At 36.9% G+C, this 21,767-nt stretch overlaps 1 protein-coding gene across 2 annotated transcripts in view; it reads left to right on the forward strand.

Annotated features, from left to right (window-relative positions):
* OLFM3 (olfactomedin 3) overlaps positions 1-21,767 on the forward strand; it is a 218,816-nt gene that overhangs the window by 160,300 nt on the left and 36,749 nt on the right. The window contains exons 1-2 of one of the 2 annotated variants that reach the window (XM_084755888.1): positions 7,121-7,279; positions 16,024-16,170. In XM_084755888.1, coding sequence (XP_084612014.1) covers positions 7,151-7,279; positions 16,024-16,170 — 276 coding nt within the window. In that variant the 5' untranslated portion in view covers positions 7,121-7,150. Of the gene's footprint in view, positions 1-7,120; positions 7,280-16,023; positions 16,171-21,767 lie in introns of those variants that run through there. The other variant, XM_084755889.1, reaches the window with a different exon arrangement.

Here is a 21,767-nt window from a genome sequence, read left to right on the forward strand (position 1 = left end):
CAGAACACTCTCCGCAGTAGAGTGGAGAGTGGGATATGACTTTCTCACATACTCTGGTGCCTCACCTTTGACCATGTCCCCTGGAGGGGGAGACCTGGTGGCACTCAGAGGAAGGACAGCAGGTTACCAAGAAGAGACTTGATACCCTCTGACTGGTTTTCAAAGCTTGACTTTCCAAGAGCAAATTGTGGCTTCTCATTGGTTGCTAAGGATGGTTTCCAGGAGAAAGGTGTTGCCTCTGGTTGTCAAGGGCCAATGTGAATGGGACCTTGATAATTAAGCACTTATATTTCCATTTCCAATCTATTATTCTACTTATTCTTAAATAAATTTAGCATGCATGTTTAAGATATATTATAATGTAATAGACATAGGATGATATACTTTTTTTTAAAAAAATAATGACAATTTCCATGACCTAGAGTCTCTTCCATATTCACTATGATAGAGAAAATGTGACAGGCCAAAAGCAAGAAGTAGAGTAGATTGTTCTTATACTTAGTTGTGGCTCTGGAAGCTTGAGGCTTTTTAACAGAAAATGGAACAGGAGTTGAAACTAGCACTTTTCGGATTGGAACACAATTGCTTGCATTTCACATGTATAAACTGGAAGAAGAAAAAAAAACAGTACTTGTAACTAATGTTTGATTATTGATTATAAACACACAGAGCAGCAGTATCCATTCAAAAACATATGTAAAGTGAAATATTTAAATATTTTACACTGATTTGGTTTTGTAATGATAGACTCTACTGTCAACAAGATCTAAAATGATTTCATTTTAAAACAAATTGTAAATGTATTGATATCTTTTCACAGCTAATAATATTTTATGGAGAATGAACTATAAGCCCGACACTGTCTTGTACACAAGCGTTGAAACAAATGTGATGGTATCTGTGCCCGCATCAAACTTCATTTCCAGAGAAGAAAATAGATAATAAATAAGCAGAACAAATGCATCACACTTAACTAGCCCAACAGAAAATACCAAAAGATTGAAGAAAGCAAACAGATGGAATAAGAAGACCAGCCAAGGGCAATCTAAATCAGGCTTGCAAGAATTGAAATGTGAACTAATAGAGAGATTATTGTATAAATAACTTTTCAGTTCAAGTCATTTACAGTGAGTTCAGTGGAGATCTATTGGGGTTTCAGATGAATAATACAATCCAACTTATGCTTTAACAGACTTATTTTGATTAGGAAGGTACAAATGCACTAAGTGGTTTTGGTACAAGGTGGATCTTGTAATGTCCCCATTGAGAGACCGTGATATTTTAGGAAGAATAGTAGAAGTAGGAACTGTAGAAAAGCTTGAAATACCCTATGATCATATAGAAGGGGAGGAGGTCGCCCTCAGTCACAGACATAGGGGAGGGGAATAGGGTGAAAGCAGAAGAGAGGGAGGAATGGGAAGATGCAAGGGATGGGATAACAATTGAGATGTAATATAAATAAATTAATAAAAAATATTTTTAAAAATCTTGAATTCTAGGTAAGTTTAGAAGGTAAAAGCTAGTATGTCCATTAAACATTTAAGGAATATAATTAATGTTTTAAGGCAACTTCATGCATTTACCTAGCACATTCTTGTCACTCTCATTCTCTCTTTTAAATATCCTACATTCACAACCAGTGTCTCTTCTCCCTAGCAAGGCATCATCCCATGTTCACAGGTTTTTCTTTTGGAACTCATTGGGTTTAACCAGGAATATATGCATGGGTAGGAATGGGAAACTATCTACTACAGCATAAGCTCACCACTTACCAAATAACTGGAATAGATGAGTTCAGCCCACTGTCAACTAACTGAAAAGGAAGGCTCGCAAAAGTGACTGCATAAGTGTAGCATTGTTGTTTATTTGGGCCAGTATTGTTTTGCTCCTTTCGCTTTGTTTATTCAGGATTGAGGAGCCATATCAGGGGCTCATTTATAACATGCTCAATTAAAGATGCCTATTAAACACTGAAAGTGGAGGTGTCAAGCAGATAATTGGAAATGCAAGTCTGAATTGATAGGAGAGGTCTTTGAGGAAGAAATGAATTTGGGAGTCATTAGCATATAGATGAGGAAGAATCAGCAAAGGCAATATAAAGAGAGGTCAGGAAGTTGGAGCAAAACCAGGGGAGGGTTATATTCCGGAAGCCAAGTGAAGAAAGCATTGCAAGAAGAAAAAAGTAATATTGATGAAGGTCCAGGGAGGTGAAGCTTGAGAATTGATTGCTCTACTTGGCAATGTAGGGTCACAGGCTTGAAATGGGTAGTATTAGTGAAAGAGAAAAATATCAACAATATATCTGTTTAGGAAGACAGAAATTGAAGACGATGAATAGAAATATTTCTCTCTAGAAGACACACTAAAAAAGATAGGATAGAAAAGGATTACTGGAGAAAATTAGGCTAAAGAATGTGTTTAAGTAATCAGGACACAGCTCAGTGGCAGAGCACTTGTCTAGATCGTAGAACCAGACGAGGTTTGTACATCAGCTAAGAGATGTAAAATGCTCTGTGTCTACCTTTAGGAATGAACCATTAAGAAAGAAAAGAATTATTGATATTGAAAAAAAAAAAGAGGAAAACATCAAAATAGTTGTCTTTTAACAAAATGAAAGGGATGAGATCCTTGGGAGTTACCAAAACAGTTGATCAGTAACAGGGCATCAACATTGTCCAGGAACTTGTGAGAAATATAAATTCTTTTGCTCTTGCTACAGCTAAGTCAGCCTCTGCTGTTGGGGCCTAGGAATCTGAAACTTAGCAAGTGCTGAGAACTGATGACAATAATCTGAAGGGAACTGAAGGACTTCATGAATGAGGGGAGGCAAGTCTAATTAGGAGGACAGAAGACTGAGTGTGTGGAGAAAGATGAAGTAGGTGAGCAGCTGTGGACATGCAACTATATTTTAGAAATCCCTTTCAGTTGTTATGAGTTCCCAGTTTTGGTAGAATCGTGTCATTAACTTCCTCTTTGCTACTTGGTACTCTGATATTAGGACTCCATCACCAGGGAACATGACAGCACACAAGAAGATTGTACTATTTTCTTTACCAACATCAAGTGAAACGCATGGCTGTGTGTCCTAAAATCTCAACTCAGATACTCTGCAAAGTTGTGCAATTCTGATTCCTTAAAAAGCATTGTCCATTCATCTGCTGTTTTTAGCAAGGCCCAATGTTGTCATTTCACACCCTGTATAGGGCTATGTACGGGTGCCTGGTGTCTTACAAACAGTGCTAAATGCGTTTTTCTAGTCTTTTGAATATCCATTCCACACAGCCATCCTTGATTTTACAGACAGGAATGTGTAGATTCAGAGACTGTTGATGTCACCTCTCTAGCAAGGGTCAATTCAAAGAAAAACCACCTGAAGTGCCTCTCTGTACTGCGGTGAAAGGAGGGCTGCCTCTTGACCTGATGCCCATAGCCCTGTTTATCGTAATTATTCTATTTGATGCTGTTTCTTCTAGTATTCCTGTTTAACTTGCTTATTCCTTGAAGATTCTTCATTATTTTCTCTAGAGTCCATTCTAACTTAGCAATTTCTTTTAAACCAATATGTATGTACTTTTAGTATCTGCCTAGGATGTACCGCCCAGAAACCTACACAGACACACACAACACATGCACAGTAGCACACAATGGATCCAAAATTAGGAAGTATGTTTTGAGAATTGAAGCAATGATAAACTTTTACACTACAAATTAAATAAAAACTTCCAGTGATAAAGCATGCCAGTGTTATATGATATTGGCTATAAATCTTTTCACTTAATATGTAATTGCTTATTAATTATGTATTATATGGTTCTCTCATTAAATTCTCTCTGAAAATAAAGACGGGCTACCACATAAACTAATGAATAAACATTTTAGTCAATAAGTTTCAGTATCCCATGTGTCATAATTCATGGTTCTAGATTTTATAGTTACTGATTCACTATGAGATTATAAAAAGAAAATAAGTATATAATCAGTTTGTATCTTCTGTTAAACTATGGGGTTGGAAATTATACTTATTATTTACCTGACATAGAGGTTACTTTGTTCTTTAACTTTTAATGAAGCACATTTGTAACAAATTGAGTGATTATCCTTAATTAAAGTCTAAATAAAACCCCCTGTAGTTTTAAGATACTCATTTATTGACCATATTTTTAAACTATGCAGTCTTCTCACAAGATACAGGTTTCATGGTCATGATGATTAACTCTTTTTCTGAACTTCAGACACGGACATATCACCGTACTGTAACTCTGTACCACAGGTGACGCACGTTGGACGTGCGACAAGGAGTTCCATCTTATACCTAAAGACGCGACCCAGTCTCTGACTCTTATCTAGATGAATCAAATCATTCTTATGCCCACATTCAAACCAACAACTGCTGGTGGCCCTTTTTTCTTCATATTTCACATCTACTGCATCACCAAGGACTGCCATACCTTTGGGAAGTCTTAATGGGCTCAGTCCTTATCAACACCACTGACAATTTCTTGCCTCCAGAATGTCACCATCGCTCACCTAAACAATGAGAACACAACTCAAGGGACTTTTCTTGTGTACTATCCTGATTGTTCTCTCTGCAGCTCATGCACATTTTTCCTGAACCCTAAAGACATCAGTGACACTTTGCCACACGAAACTAGTGGCAACACAGCTTTGCATTAAACCGTAGCAATGAGTACCAGATGAAGTTTAGACATACTTGGGTGGCCCTGAAGCCTTGGCCACAGTTAGTGTTTACAGATGCAGTTCAGGCTATTTATTCCATTACCACTAAATCCGTGCTGTGGAAATTCTAAAACCAGGACGTTCTCTCAAACACAGACTGCTAACTTCTACACACACACACACACACACACACACACACACACACACACACAAATCCCAGCTTCTACATGGAAACTAGGACTCAACTTTTAAAATGGAAAGAACTGTAATAAGTTATGAAAATGCAGAAAACTATTTAGGTATTTGCAAATTGAAGTTATTTTTATTTCTTACAACTAATAATCATTATAATTTGAGCTTTTCTATTTCATTGTGGCATTTAAACCTCTTGTAATAACAACACATTTTAGACTTTATACTGTTAATAAACATAGCTGAATCATACACTTGGACTATTGTTCCTTTTCAGTATGCTGGTTCACTTATTTGCATCTCTGAGAAATTAAAAGCAGCATTCCATTTGTGCTCCTTTTCTTATTTTTCCCTTTCTTTGTAATTTGCAAAGAAGAGCTCCATTCTTCTCTGGCATTCAATACTATATTCTCTCAAAGATGTTATTATTTTGTAGACTGATAGTTTATTAATAAATATAATTACTATCTGCCACATTGCTTCATAAATTACCTCATAATTGCATGTATATTAATTTTCAATTGTGGATAATAGGCTTTGCTAAAGACAGTCTCTCCTTTATCAAAACTGGTTGAATTCCAGGTGTATTTTCAAAACATTCAGATTTCTAGAGCTATTTTGTATTTTTGCATTATAACTCTGTAATACTAATGTAAAATTCACATTCCTTCCCTTGACAGCTCTATGCTGCATTTTACATAGACTAGTGTGATTAATGCTTATTGATTCCTCATGTAGAACATTTTTAACAACAAAAGGAAATAGTATCTGGTTCTCTGGGTGTCCCTTTTAAAGAATAAAGTCCAAAGAAAATAATTTGTATATATCTTAAGGGGAAATGAATATAGCCTAGATTCAAAGCTTGTAAATGCAAAGAACATTTGAAGGCTATTTGGCTCTACCCCACTTCAAAGTTCTCTGAAGATAAAACATAAACACTATTCTTCAACTTTGTTAAATATTTTTGTTTATCCTGTTAACACTGTTAAGTATGTACACACACACACACACACACACACACACACACACACACACACACACAAATGAAAAATCTTAGATACAAACAATAGAATTATACCAAGAAATAACAATGATGCTTTTCTTTCCTATGACTCAATTTTTCTATTTTTCACCCATATTTCTCTTGATGTATTTTTATTTTAAAATACATACATCAGTAAAAGCAAAACAAAACAATAAAACAGTGGCCTATGATTTGTTCCATTCAGAACCTGAGATTGAGATGTGACCTGTTTGTCATATCTGCAGAAGGAATATAATGAAAGATCTGAATTTTAGAGCTGGAAAAGGCCTCAGTCTGGAACCCACACCATACCTTTAAAGAGAAACTCTAAAACCAAGGAAGATTATGTCACCAAGCAGACACGCACTGGCGAGAAGGACACAAGAATCAGATCTCCACAGTTCCTGCACCAACACATTCCAGCAGGTCACAGTTTCTGCACCATTCACTGATTCCTCACAAAGTGAAAATAGTGCTAACCATGTCTGTTGAGGTACTGAGATCCTCCAAAGGCGTTGGATAGAGAACGTTTGCTCTCGAAAACAGAACTAGAATCAAGGAATTTGTGACAGAAGTTTCTCTTCAAGGCCAGTTCTTCTGTCTGTTACAGTGTAAGGTGCCTAGAGGCGACATTCTCACAGGCAGTGGCTGTTAGTCTTTGGCTGTGGTTTTAAAGTGTCGACACTAATTTTAGATTGCTGTTTGAACAAGTGATCTCCTGTTCACACTGTGTGATCATCTTGGAAATTAGTCTCAGACTGCTTTCATGCTCTTCCGAAGGCACTCCGGTCTTGCCCAGAGAAATCTGTAGAAATTAAGTTTGGCATTTGGAATGTGCACTTTGGCAGATCCCCATTTATAGACTTTTGACTTTGCTATTAACGATAAAGAGAAACTGATTATACGCAAAACCCAAAGGAGACAAACTCTGTTCCTGGTAACATTACAATAGGGCTGGAAAAGCTCCCCATCCCCTGCTCTCCACACCTGTGGTCTGTGCTTGTAACAGCCAAGCCCCAGCAAGAATATTTTGTTTGTCTCACAAAGTGTGCAGAAGAAAGGAGGAAAAGGAGGACAAGGCACTTGCCAGGAAGGTGGGGGAAGGAAGGAGGTTTCCCAGATCTGCCTGGTGATTAGAGCTGGGCTGTTGATCTCTTTTCATGATGTAGATGTGGCTTGCTGCAGTCACGCCTCCCGCTGCCAGCCGGGCTCCGGGTTCCTAATCAGTCACTATGAAAACTCATTAGCTCCACAGCAATGAGTGCTCCACTGCTGAAACTTGGCGCTGTGCTCAGTACCATGGCAATGATTTCAAACTGGATGTCCCAAACTCTCCCATCCCTGGTAGGACTGAACACCACAAGGCTGTCGGCTCCAGATATCTTAGTAAGTTACTGGTGGGTTTAGCTGGCTTGTGTTAAAACGGTGGGCTTGGAAATTTTAAAGGCTGAGAGGCAGCGGCTCTCTTTATTGGTGAACTTCAAAGGTAGAATATCTGTGTGATAACTTTACTCATGGATATTTATGAACACTTCAATGTTATTCCAAAAAAAAAAAAAAAATGAGGGAGAGGAAACTGCTGGGGAATTAGCTATAAAAAGGAAGGCTGGTCTCATTAAGTTCTTAAGAATGATATGTTTTAACTAAATTAACTTGAGTTCTAAAATGAATCTTTATTATGCTTTGCTTCTATTATATTTCTTGTAATGTCTGAACTTTGTAATTTCCTACAGAATAGGCTATACAGAATATTCTTCCTAATCTGGTTTTACTTCAGCTGACTCTTCTTTTGGAATGCAATGCCTATGGCTGTGTGTAATTAATTCAGTCAGAGAAGCCAACATCTTTTAAGCATAAATGATTTATAAAACAACCTCAGCAATATAAAGCATGCAAAAAATAACTAAGGAGTACAAGCCATAGTAAACATACCTGATTTAAAAAAAAAACTTTATACTATATTATTTAATATTTTACATAGACCTTTTCCTGGCATAGATTAGTCTTGTAAAGCCTTCACCCATGGAAAGATAATGAGTCTTAATTTTTCCCTCATTTTAGGAAAGTCTTCTCTGGTATTTTGAAACTAGTTGTGTTAATCCACACTCAAATATAGTAAGATAAGTATAAATAAGTGATTTTTCAAATGAAAATGTCGAATATCAAATAAAAAGCATATTGAAAAATGGTCTGCAATCAAATTAAACAGTCATAAAAATAATATTTAAGGTTTCTATCTTGTATGTCACTCTAGTGGACCATGCAAAAAAAAGAAACTCTCCATTTTAGTAGTTGTTTACAGTTTCTAATAATAACTTATCAATCAATATACAATTGTCCATGCAGTTCAATGGAATTAATTACATAATTTGTCAGTTTCTCATGGTATGGAGGCACCAGCAGAGCACATGGGAGTCAGATTTGACCTGCCTGCCCCATCTTACCTTCCTAGAGTCCCTCATGGTACCTCAGTGCTTTCTCCCTGGAAAGTCTCTTCTTAGCCTGCATAGGAAGGAAGGCCTGGAAGCAGAGTTGTAAACGAGGTCTACAGTCAAACAGACAGCATGATATCATCTCATGAATGTACATTTATGCAACAAAGAATTCTGAGTTATTTAATACTTAGTGAGCCAAATGTTTCCACGCTCCCTGTACTTGTTTTTAAAGACACAGTTGTATAACTAACACTTGTAGAAAATGGTTCTACTAATAATGAGTTATTTATCAAATGTGGTATACTACCTATGGTATGTACAGGCATCAACTTGTCTGTTTTCTACTGTTACTAAAGGAAAAGAACCAAATTTCCAATAGTCACCTTTGCCTTTTTCAGGATTTTAACTGTTTTTAAGTTCAAAGTGAAAGATGTCTGGTTGATAACTTGTCTATCAAAACATGAAGCATTGTAATAGATATGCAGATATCCCAACACATCAGTTCTTACTTTAGCTGGTCCTCTTTGACAGACAATCACAAACTTAGAAAACCTTAGAGAATTCCGAAGATCTCATTGTGTTTCATGATCACACATCAGCAAATGGTATTCTGTTATTTTTCTGAAATGAAGAAACATCAGGTAACCAAACTTTTAGTTTTCCTTATTTAATTCTTCGAAGAGAACTAGCATCTATTACCTAATCACACAAGATTACGGCTCATATCTTAGATTCTTTATGGTTAAGAATGAATGAATCAGTACATTTTTACAGAAATATGAAATGTTGATGCTGGAAGGTGATACCTGACCTGAGAAACTGTCAGATCTAGCCAAGTTCACACTACCATATTCACTTGTTTATTTATGTCGCAAATTAAATCTAAGAGTGTTTTTTTTTTTAAAGTAAAATTGGATAAGAGATGCAATGTGTGAAGCAGGTTATAGGTCACATAACTGGTAAGAGGAGCTATTTGCCAGACATCAACCATCTGCTTGCTTCCCACACAATCAAACCCCTGTCCTGGTCAAGATACTCCACAGAACCCTAGAGCCCTGGGGTTTAATCTGAGTTCTGAGTGAGATAACCAAACATCCTCACTCTACACGTGAGACAGTTGACTCAAAATGTGTACCGATTAGATGTTTGTAAGTATCCATGTAAAACCATTTGCTTGTCCCTAACCATCAGGGCTTCCGGTGTCCATTGGCTTCACCCTGCCTTGCTCAAACTACTTATCATGTTCTTGGGCCTTTCTTTATCCCTTTTTCACAGGCGTATATGGTTACTCTTAAATTTTTGTTTTTTCATACCCTTCACCTCAAAGAGTAAGGAAAAACCATCTATGAAGCTCAACTTTTTAGTTACCATTCTCAAAGTTCCAGCAATGAAGAGGGAACAAAGCTCCTAAGTGGCCTTTTAGACAACAGGGAGGTAGTGAAGGAGTCTTCTTGACAAATGGGACTTTTCTCCTACCTCCTTTATAATAATTCCAAAAGGAATCATCAATTCTGCTTCCACATAGCTTTCTGTCCAGACAATGTTAGATGAAGGAGGCACGTATCTTGGTACAGGAGGTACAGCTAAATGTAGCACGTCACCTGTTCTCATCAACTATCTCACTCCTGATTTCTACCTCTCTGTTAATCAGTGCAAATGAGATGAACCTGCAGCTGTGCTGAAAACACACAAATGCACACACGAGCATACACACAGAAACATGCACACAGAGGTAAATCTCAAAATAGGCTTCATGTTTGTACATCATTGTAACAGAAAGAAGAAAACAAAGTGTAGATTATGCAAATGTTATCATAACTTAAAAAAAACAAAGGTTTCAAATGAACTAAAAAAAAATAAAGCAAGAAAGACAGTTTGAAATGTAAAGAAGTATCTAAATTGGCTCATGGCAGGTGCCTCAGAAATAGCAGTGTGTGATTGTTTCAATGGCTAAGAAAGGTTTCCAATTTGCAGGACACTGTCTATCAGGAACTAATAAAATATGTCTCTTTATTAAGTGAGGAAGTCCTTCATATCCTTCTTCGAATGTTGATACTACTTTTTTTCCTTGATTGGGTTTATTTTTTTTCTTCTGCACACTGGAGTGGGTCTCGTGGCCTTTGGCGAAGCTGGGAAAGTCAGCTTCAGGTCTCTGCAGGCTTTGGCCCCCTCTGGCACTTCTCTCTGATGCAGAGTCACTTCCCTTGGAGGCTGAGCTTCTGAAAAATCCCTCACGCTGTGGAAGCCTTACCAAGAATAACCTGGAAAAGAGCAATTAAAAAAACAGAGAGTGTTCAGCAGACACTGTTCCCAAAGAGCCAGCCCTACTGCTGTGGTAGGAAGAGGCCTTGAAGGAACTTGTGGGCATAAGCCATTTGTTTTGAAACATTTTCAGACATCTATCTGGCGTCTCCTCATATGCAACTACCCTGATGCCTCACTCACTTTAAAGTTCTATAATACTCTGAAACACACTCTTTTTGTCCTCCAGGGATCTTACTGTCAAATAACAAATGTGCTTTTATCCCTCTGAATGATGATGTCTAATTTTACCAGCTGTTATTGGTTTGTGAATGTTTAGGGTTTGTTTTTCAGTGTTAAGAAGGGGGCATAGAAAATAAAATAAAATAAAATAAAATAAAATAAAATAATAAAGTAAAATAAAATAAAATAAAAAAGAAAGGGGCATAGGACCTTGTACACTCTCTCCTTTCATCACACTACCTTTTTTTCTGATTGCTTTTCTCTTTCAAACACTTAGGCAATGTCCATTCTGTGACAGGACAACTAAGCAAATTAATAAGAGTTGGCTGAAAGCTCAGAATAGCAAATCTCAAGAGTAACAGAAAATGTGATAATTACATTTTTATAGAAGCGTACTCTGAATTTTTTCTTGTTTGGCAGTCTGAAGCAGAAGTAGAGACTAAGAGGAAAGATTGCAGAGACAGAATCTCTGGCCACAAGCCTCAGTTGCCCACAGCAGGAGGACTGCACATCAAACACCTGACCATGCAGAGGTCAAGGGAAGCACAAAAACCTGTACATAAAATCCCACTGAATAGAAAGACATGTGACGAATTACAACTTCTACAGCCCTTCTTGACTCTCAACTTATTAGGATTTTCAAACAATATGGACAGAGATAACCAACCTAAGTTGATGACGCTTTTGCTGTATCTGTCATTGGTTTTAATTTCATGGCTGTTTTCCGCCTTAAAAGATGGAGTTTTCTTTGAATTAATAATATTTATTTATATTGGTCCCAAAGAGTCTTGCAATAGCATGAAAGCTGCTGCAGAGTGACGACACGTTTATTAACACATCCTCCAAACATAGCTTCTTCTGTCATGATCTCTCAACCTCTCTCTAATTTCTGTCATCACATTTTCCCTTTCTCTGAAACCAAAGTCATTAATATGTTCCACCCTACTTCACTCTCTGGACCCAGATACCTGCTTAGGTAGGAATTTTATAGGGTTTTCCTTTTTCACCGAGATAAATGACACTCTGAGTCTAGGTTTTAATAAAAGTATGATTTTCTACTTTATACCTCCTGTGTTGGACCACCATTTTAGTAGTTCAATCCCTCATTTCTTTCTGCTTTGGTTTTTATTTTTATTTTTTTATTTTTTGAAAAACCTTCAAGTTTTATGTGAAAAGTAAAAGCTAATACTGTTCATTCAACCACCATCTTGCTTCTATTTAAATATCTGGGATCCTCTCCCCTGTCTTCTTTGCTGTCTAGGCTCTGGGAAATGACTGCAGTTCTTTTTTTACAGGAGAGTTGCATTTGCCTGACCCTTACCTCACTGCTTTTCTGGGGTCACAGTGGCTAAGTATTTCCAACAAGGGAATGCCCCTGCCTGCTGAGAATCAGCTGCTGAGTGGTCTGTTTTCTCTACAGTCCTGCTTAGGTCTGTCAGTGAATGGACAGAGATGATCTATCTGCAGAGGATGAGAATGAAGAACTCTGGGTTGAAAGCTGTAGAAAACAGGAGGGAGTTTATACTAAATGCTGGCTTGGAAAAATTTCTTTAAATTCTTTACATTGTGGGTTCCCTGTAAGGAACATAAAACATCATCTGTTTCTAAAGGCAATCTGTTCCAAAGAAATGATTCCAATTATAAGAGAAGTGATGTTATAAGGAAACACTACTGAAATGCAATGTATTTTATTTTATTTTATTTTTTCTGCATCTCAGGTTACATCTTTCCTGACACAAAGTCCCAGTGGTTCAAGAGAATTCTCAGGTGGTAGCTTTATGTTTACAAAGCATGGATCTGCAATTAAATTATAATCAAAGAACTCAGACCAATTGTTAAAAATGATTGTTTTAATTCTCTTATTTAGACCGCTCTTAAATATTTCATGAGTGTTGTAATATTAAAAACTGCTAAATAGTTCATTTAGTTCTTCTAATTAACACAAAGGGTTCAAAGAGATCTGCATCAGTAATGGCTCTTCTGTGTGGAAGCTTTGGGCCATTTATAGTCAACTGTACTCAACTTTTCAGACCCAAGCACTGTGTTTCACCAGAATGCAAATAAATGCTGTATTAGTCTTACAGCATCATGTAATAAGGAAGACAGAAATAATTAATAGTTCAATATGGTATTTAAGCTTCATGGTCGGTGATGAGACTGCACAAGTGCAGAGCCTCATTCTAGTGAATATTTGCTATGACTATGGGAAAGTTACTTCCTGTTGCAAGGCTGGTCAGAACGGTGTCACCGAGACCTCAAAAATAGCAAGATATTCAGTCACACAATCCTCCCAACAGCATCTAGAAATTCACAGATGCTTGATCTTCCCAGTACATGAGTTTTTATTGACATTTGAATAATTGTTGTTGCAAGTCAGAATTGGAGCAGGTCTTTTCTTTTGTGCTGGGTATCCAAAAATATCTAACTATATCCTTCCACCTAAGATCACAGTTGGTCTTATTTTGGTTGTCTTTTCAGTGTTGGGAACCCTAAAAGAGAGTGCTAGAAATACAAGGCTTCTCTATTTGTCATTGTCCCAAATACAGGATTTTGTATTAAAAGGCCCCTTTGGTTTTCTTGACGAAGGGGTGAGGGTTTGTACTTTAGATCATTCAAAGTAACTGCACTCCTCAATAATTCTTAGAAAAAGGCCATTCAAAGTATTTAAATATAACCTGAATCTTTATGGTTATTAAACAGGATGTTCCAAGGAATGCTAAATGAATATCAAATGCTGCTCACCTTTCCCATTTGCGTCAACAACAGAAAGTGGCTGGCGACTAGCCTTGTAGTGACAAGCTGAACAGCGGCCTGAAACACTCAGCACATACACACCCACACAAACGCTTGCAGCCTTAGTAATCAGTGTTTGCACTGTTGTTAAAATATTTTAATATGATAAATGGGTGACCCTACTCCTCTGTCCAAAAGTTAATTTTATTCTAGAGCCAAGCCTTAATTTTCTGGCATATTTGAGATTTGTGTGCAATGTTACAAGAAGCTAAAAGGGCCCAGGACTAAAGAAGTTAACCCCGAACTGAAGCTCAGCTTAAGCTTTCTACTAAATCATAAAAGCTGCTGCTCTGCTAAGTCATTTCTATGTTCATCTTGTAGATAATCTCTGAATCTCCCCTTATATATAAAATGGATAATCTAATTCTACTTTATATCTTACCTAATTTTAATAGTATATAATTCTAATAACATCTTTTTTCTTTAACTGGATATGCAGTAATAAGCGCTAGATAGAAAGAGAGGTTATGTTAAGAAGTCTATCCCCTTAGGATAAAAAAAAATAGCATAGGAAATATATTTTTTAATTCAGCTAGCTATAAAGAGACTTAAAGATAGATCAGGTGCCATAATCTTTCAATTAAAAATCAGAGGCAAAATTTGTGATATTTGTATGCACTTCTTGAGTTTAAACTTTATGACTCTCCCAAAATATGTTCAGAACATAATCAGTGTGTTGGGTTTTAAAAATATATTTAGTTAATTAATTTTTTCATATTACATTTCAATGGTTATCCCATCCCTTGTATCCTTCCATTCCTCCCTCCCTCCCATTTTCTCCTTACTCCCCTCCCCTATGTCTGTGACTGAGGGAGACCTCCTGTCCCTGTATATGCTCATAGGGTATCAAGTCTCTTCTTGATAGTTTGGTTTTTGTATGAGATGATTGGGGCCTATGGCAAAAAAAATGTGTAGGAGATTAAAACTGGAATCTAGATGGAATTTCTGTGAGACTAACAATAGTAGTAAGTCCTGCTCTTTTGTAGAATCACTTTATGGTGTGTCATTTAGTCAGTGGATGTGAGCTGCCCAGTAGAATTGATCAACACATCATCCTGCAGTTAAGGAAATCCTCAAAGAAAAGCTCAATTAGAGAAGAAACGTTAGCACTCTGAGCAAGTAGGGCAATGTGTGCCTGGAAGTTACACCAAGCCACGCTCAATGGGAAGAAGTTAATGTCAGAAAAAAATTCACATTTATAAACAGTGAACTTCCAGTTTATACAGCTTCAAGTCTAGTCATGGAAAGACTCTTCCACTACCATAGAGTGAAGACCTATCTTCTGAGTATATCTTTTTTGAAAATTTGCTGAGGTTTTTATTGAAAAAGAATACAATAGTGAGACAAAACTAAAGATGATTTTCTTTGCACTTGATAGAATATACCTGAAAAGAAAGGTAGGAGATTTTCACATTTCTACCCGAAACAAGATAATTGCGGCATGAATAGCAATACTATATGATGTAACTCAATGTGTGGATGAATAGATCACACCCACAGAATCCAACTTAGCTGGAGTGGAGGCCCCCTTGGAAAGTTCAAGAAACAAAGCTAGAAGCATAAATAGGAGGCAGGCTGCCTATGAACTGCAATCTGAACAGAGATGCTGCTTTTTAAGATAGGGGCCCAGTGAGTAAGAACATAAGATGCAGAAGTTATTGAGAGATCGTTTAGGGCCTTATTTTATAATATCAGATATGAATAGTGATCAGGAAAGTTTATACTATTAATTACCTTCCTCTTGTGAAGTAAAAACTAGAAGGTCTACTAATGTAGAAAAACAAGTTTGAAGTGAGGAAGTGGTTAGTAAAAGTATCTAAACATGAAGTTCAAATGTTAAATTAAACAAAGCATGAGAAGTGACATGAGATCAACAGAGAGCAAAAAAATGTAGAATCTGGACACCATGAAATTTCCTCTATGACATTTTTCTAGAAGGTGAAAACAGAATAATGCTGCTCCCAGTGTAAATGGCTTAATTTTTCTCATCCAACCTTGAAGGATCAAAGGCTAAGGAGGTGAGTGGGTATCTAAAATTATTTCTATATAGTCATGATGACATGAATTTGATCTTCAATACTAACAGAAAGACAGATGTGGTGGCATGCATTTATAACCCCACTGCTGGGGAGGCTAAAACTAACAGATCGCTGCAGAATGCTGTCCAGCCAGCTTTGGGGCTTTCCTGGACAATGAGAAACCCTATCTCAAACACAAGGTGGAGATATCCTGAGGACAGGAGAGGTTGTCTTCAGAACAGCACACACATATATACACATATACTCACAAAACTAAAACAAAAATAAAAGCCACAAAGACTCAAAACTTAAAAAAGATCTCTCCTTCTGATACTACAAATCTGTCTTCCCCTTATCCTATAGTGAATGCCTGTTTGTATTTGCTGTTGGTTTTCCCCAGACTCAGATTAGCCCCAAAGAAGGGTGGCAAGTGTACAGCTCAGCACAGGACCCTGATGGGCGATGCATCTGCACTGTGGTGGCTCCAGAACAAAACCTGTGTTCCAGAGATGCCAAAAGCAGGCAGCTCCGCCAGCTGCTGGAAAAGGTACGTGGCTTGTCCTCTGTGTGCGTAGTTTTGTTGGAATCTGTCACTCTTTAGAAAGCATAGAGTTTTCTTGGTTTTGGTTCTCTTTTAACAGGAGACTGCAGTTAGAAATGGGAATCTCAAGCTTCTTGGTATATTTCTCCATATCTGTGACTTTTTTTTTAACCTTTCACAATATTTCTTTCTTAAAACCGATCCTCTAGCTGGGCGGTGGTGGTGCACACTTTTAATCCCAGCTCTTGAGAGGCAGAGGCATGTGGATCTCTGTGAGTTCGAGGCCAGCCTGGACTACAGAGCAAGTTCCAGGATAGCCAGAGCTGTTACACAGACAAAAATCTGTCTCAAAAACAAAAACCAAAACAAACAAACAAACAAAAAAACCAACAACAACAACAACAACAACAAAAAACCTGATCCTCCACCATATATCTTAATAAACAGCCAGCTTCTCTCTTCCAGGAAGCAGCAAGTGTTCTTCCGACGTTGACAATTCAGTTTCAACTCCCGGGATCATACAGAGCTCTTTGCGCTCATCCATTAGGCTCTTACTAACCATCTTGCTAGGAAGTCAAAATAATGACATAAAATATGCAAGCTATCTGGACAGATAATGAATAATTCCAAGTGTTTATCATCATTTTCTAAATCATTCCTTTGAACATTAAGCTCTTCAGTTTCACTCAACGGCATTCTCTCCGTGATTTACTTGAGCCTCATCCACAACAATCAGATGCAGAATGCCCTTGATTTGTTCCCTTTTACAGATGAAAGTCAGCTCATGAAAGGTTGTTTATGTGTAGTTAGGAAGGGAAAGGGCAATGAATGGCTCTTTCAAGGATCCCCATTCAGACTTGCACTGTGCAGGGTTCTGAATACAGTAGGACAGCTGGGGTGGTCAGAGTGACGCCGGGATGACAGCATGTTTGAATTTTAAGTATCATGGAAAGAAAGAGAGGAATTAGGCAGTATGTGTTCTAGAGGACACCATGCTCTCCACTTCCCTCTGTGTTGTATAATTTTTTGATTACGCATGACAAACAATAAATACTAATCTTTTCACATAAAATTATGGTAGTCAGGGGAATGAAAGCACCTAGCTTGCTAATGTAAACAAATATTTACTGTCTTAAGCCAGGCAACCACAACTTTCTTCCACCTGTCATAAGGCTTCCTTGTGAGCATCCTTCGGGAATCCTTCGATAAACAAGATTTTTAAAGAGCTGGCTCTCTTGCTTTTGAACAAAGTTTACTTAGTTTCTGTCCCTCTTCTTGGAGCTATCATCATCACTCATTGGCTCTCTTTTGTCAATCCTACTGTAATGGTGAGATTCCATTCTTCTTGCTCCCAACTAGACCAGGTTTCAATTTTATTAAAACAATGACTGTTAGCAATCATTATAGGCATATTATGATTACTTTGTGGTTATTTATTTTTAATCTTGGTTATTTTTTATAAAAACTTCAATTGTAGTATTTACTTTGGTTATCAGGGAAATTAACTTAGGTAGAAATTTGTTTAACTCTTTAAAGGCAGTTTTTTCTTTTATAAAATTGTATCTATACTCAGATTACTGACATGCTGCACCAGTCTTTTTACTTATACATAAAATATACCAAGAAAGATTTTCTTAGATGGCAGAACTTCATGCTATATTTTAGTATCTTTCAGGACAGGATTATATAAACAAACCTACATCATTTCTTCAAGAACCACTTAAAGTAATTCAGAGAAATAAAAATTCTATAGGTCAAAACATAATTATCTATCAGAGATAGAAGGGGATAATTGATGTTATTATTATTGTTATTATTATTATTACTGTTTTTGCTTTATGTTTCTAATCTACTCCATTCAACACCTACAGAAGACATGGCTCATTTTCTAAGTTTACATAAAAACAATCTGGTTCTTTATGAGTCTACATCTGTAAAGTTTCAAAAACTCCCTTAGCCAATAAACTGGGGAGTTATATTATTTTTGTGTTATTCTCAATGCCACTAGTGGTCTCCACACTAATTAAAAGATGAGATCTCTTTTCAATATTTTAGCAAATATGTATGCTACTGCAGACTCGAAAAATGCAACTAATTCAATAACCTAGGTCTTAGTGTACCAGAAATAAAATTGTGGCCTAAAAAACTCCTTGTTAGCTATATAGTTTTTGTGTATTGCTACAGCTATCCTTCATTGACTAGATCAATATTTCTTAAAACATGATTTTGGAGCAGGAGGTGGGTGACATTTTCACCAATAAAATAAATTTGAGGACACCCGTACATAGTACCTCACCTTGAAGATTTCAAAAACACTTTACAGCAAACTTCCTGTAAATATCCACAGTCAAGAAACTGCTGTTCTTTTTGTTAAAGCAAAGCTAGACAAACAGACTGACCCACAGGTTTTTAAAATTAAAGTGGTCTGAGTAGCAGTTATAACAGAGAATAAAAATACACTCATTTGTGTTCATTCGGAAAGACCTCATGCATTTTATTTATTAAAAGGAAAAAGCAGGACAAATGGTTCAAAATGATTATCAGAGGTGGGATATAATGACTTTGCCAAACATTCTAGATGTCTGTTAAGTAGATCTTCATAGTTGGGAAAAACACTGAGGAAAAAACAGTTTACAAGAGTAAAAGTGTATGTTGGCTTGTGGATTTAGAGGTTTGGATTCATGGTCACGTGGCCCTGGTGTTCCTTGACTGTGATAAGGCAAAAGGTCATTAAAAGGACCATGTGGTTAGGAAGCATGGAGAGAGAGGACATTGAAATCATACAGGCACAAAACACCCTTGATGACATACACCTAGAAAGTTAATTACAGCTGGTCTTGGTCGTGCGCATCTTTAATCCCAGCACTTGGGACGCAGAGGCAGGCAGATCACTGTGAGTTCGAGGCCAGCTGGCTTACAAAGGGAGACCACAACAGCCAAGACTATGTAGAGAAACCCTGTCTCCAACCCTCCCCCCCACCAAAGAAATTTAACTTGCTCCATCTAGCTCCCACCTTTTAAGATTCCAGATTCTCTCAAAAATAATGCTATCATCTGGAAAAAAAAAGCCTTCAGTGCATGAGCTTGTAAGTGACATCTAATATTCAAAACGTAGCAGAATTGCAAACAATAACAAAAAGCTGATCTTCAGAATGACTTCAAAGAGGAGTAGAGCATGAGAAGAAACACAGGTTTCCTTCCTGTGAATCACACAATAGGGAGTCAGTGTCTTGAATCATCAGGAAACTTTTGCTCAAGTGAATCTCCATCAACAGGAGGAAGGTCTTCCTCAGAAGAGCTAAAGGCAACGCAGACAAAACCTGTCCATTTAAATACCTCTAATGTTACCCTAAACCCCAGATACAGTTCTTGCAGTTATTAAAGGTTGCATAATATAGAAGGTCACAACTAAGTCTCATGAAAAATTCTCTCAATGCATTTTCCCATTAACACAAATTAAGTCGAAAAATCAATTGGGAATCAATTGGGAATTCCAAGTAAAACATAAAGGACACTCTTAACTCAGGATATTTCCTCTTGTCCATCATCTTCTAGTCGTGTGGAATAGAAAAAAATTAAACCCAGGCGTCGTGGCACATGCATTTAGTCCCAGCATTCAGGGGGCAGAGGCAGGTGGATTATTGTGAGTTCAAGGCCAGTCTGATCTACAAAGTGAGTCCAGGACAGCCAAGGCTAACATAGAGAAACCCTGACTTGGAAAACAAGAAAAAAAAATTTAAGTGGATATCAACCATGCTAATGATTGGTTGGATATATTCAAAGATTGTTACATATTAAAATAGGTAGCCAGTTTCTTTAATGCAAATTTTCTTAATCCATGCTTAACTATAAATAAGGTTAGAAATTTATTTTGAAAGCTATGATTTTATCCACGATGAAGTTTCTATGAGTTCGTTGTTGTCTCTAATTTTGTACTGCACTAAAAATTTACATGAAGCTCTCTGAGTATAATGGTATTTTCAAATTGAGAAATATTTGTATTCATATAGTTCTTTCTGTATGTAACAGTTAGAGGGAGAGAAAAACTCTCCCTAAAGTATTAAGATCCTAATCACCCATTATACTTTTTGAAAGCCAAGATGATTTTACTCAGGAAATATTTATTGAGCACTTATTCTGTGTCTGGTTCTGTGTAATATCTGGTAAGTAAAATATGTAAAAAACAGCCTGTGAATATATTTTCCCAGTCTGTAGGCTGTCATTTTATACTATTGACAGTGTCCATCACCTTTTCAGTTTCATAAGGTACCATTTACTAGTGGTTGATCTTAGGGCCTGAGATGTTGGTGTTGTATTCAGGAAATTATCTCCTGGCTCAAGGTTCTTTCCCACTTTTTCTTCTAACAGATTTAGTGTGTCTAGTTTAATGTTGAGGTCGTTAATCCATTTGGACTTCAGTTTTGTGCAGGGTGATATAGATCTATCTTCATTTTTCTACGTGTAGCCATCCAGTTAGACCAGCACGATTTGTTGAAGATCTTTTTTCCATTGTGTGGATTTGGCTTCTTTGTCAAAAATCAAATGTCCATAGGTTTGTGGGTTTATTTCTGGGTTTTCAATTAAATTCTGTTGATCAACCAGCCTATTTCTGTGCCAATAATATGCCGTTTTTATTACTGTTGCTCTATAGTACAGTTTGAGATCCAGGATGGAGATTCCTTCAGAAGATCTTTTATTGTACAAAATCATTTTAGCTTTTCTGTTTTTGTTTGTTTGTTTGTTTGTTTGTATGTGAAGTTGAGAATTGATCTTTCAAGGTTGGCAAAGAATTTTGTGGGTATTTTGATGGAAATTGCATTGAATCTGTAGATTGCTTTTGGTAAGATGACAATTTTTACTCTGTTGATTCTCCAGATCCATGAACATGGGAGTTCTTTGTGTCTTCTGAAATCTTCTTCAAATTCTTTCTTCAGAGATTTGAAGAGTTTTTTTTCATACAATTCTTCCACTTTCTTGGTTATAGTTACATCAAGATACTTTATATTATTTGTGGCCATTATGAAGGGTGTAGTTTCCCTAACTTCTTTCTCAAACTGTTTGCCACAGGAGGGCTGCAAATAGTGATAGTTTGACTTCTTCTTTTCCAATTTGTATCCTCTTGATCTCCTTCAGTTGTCTTACTGGTCTAGCTAGGACTTCAAGCACTATAGTGAAGAGGTACAGAGAGAGTGGACAGCCTTGTCTTGTCTCTGATTTCAGTGAAATTGACTTAAGTTTCTCTCCACTCAGTTTGATTTTGGCTGTATGCCTGCTGTATATTATTATATTTAAGTATGTGCCCTTGTATCCCTGTTCTCTTCAGGACTTTTTAACATGAGTGGATGTTGGATTTTGTTGAATGTTTTTTCGGTATGTAAGGAGATGATCATGTGGGTTTTTTTTTTCTTTCAGTTTATTTATATGATGAATTACATTGTTGGATTTCCATATATTGAACCACCACTGTATGACTGGGATAAAGCCTACTTGGTCATGGTGAATGATAGCTTTGATGTATTCTTGAATTTGGTTTGCAAGTATTTTATTGAGTACTTTTGCATAAATGGTCAGAAGAGAAATTGTTCTGAAATTCTCTTTCTTTG

This window comes from Acomys minous (genome assembly GCF_964271855.1).
Source record: "Acomys minous genome assembly, chromosome: 14".
Lineage (NCBI taxonomy): Eukaryota > Metazoa > Chordata > Mammalia > Rodentia > Muridae > Acomys > Acomys minous.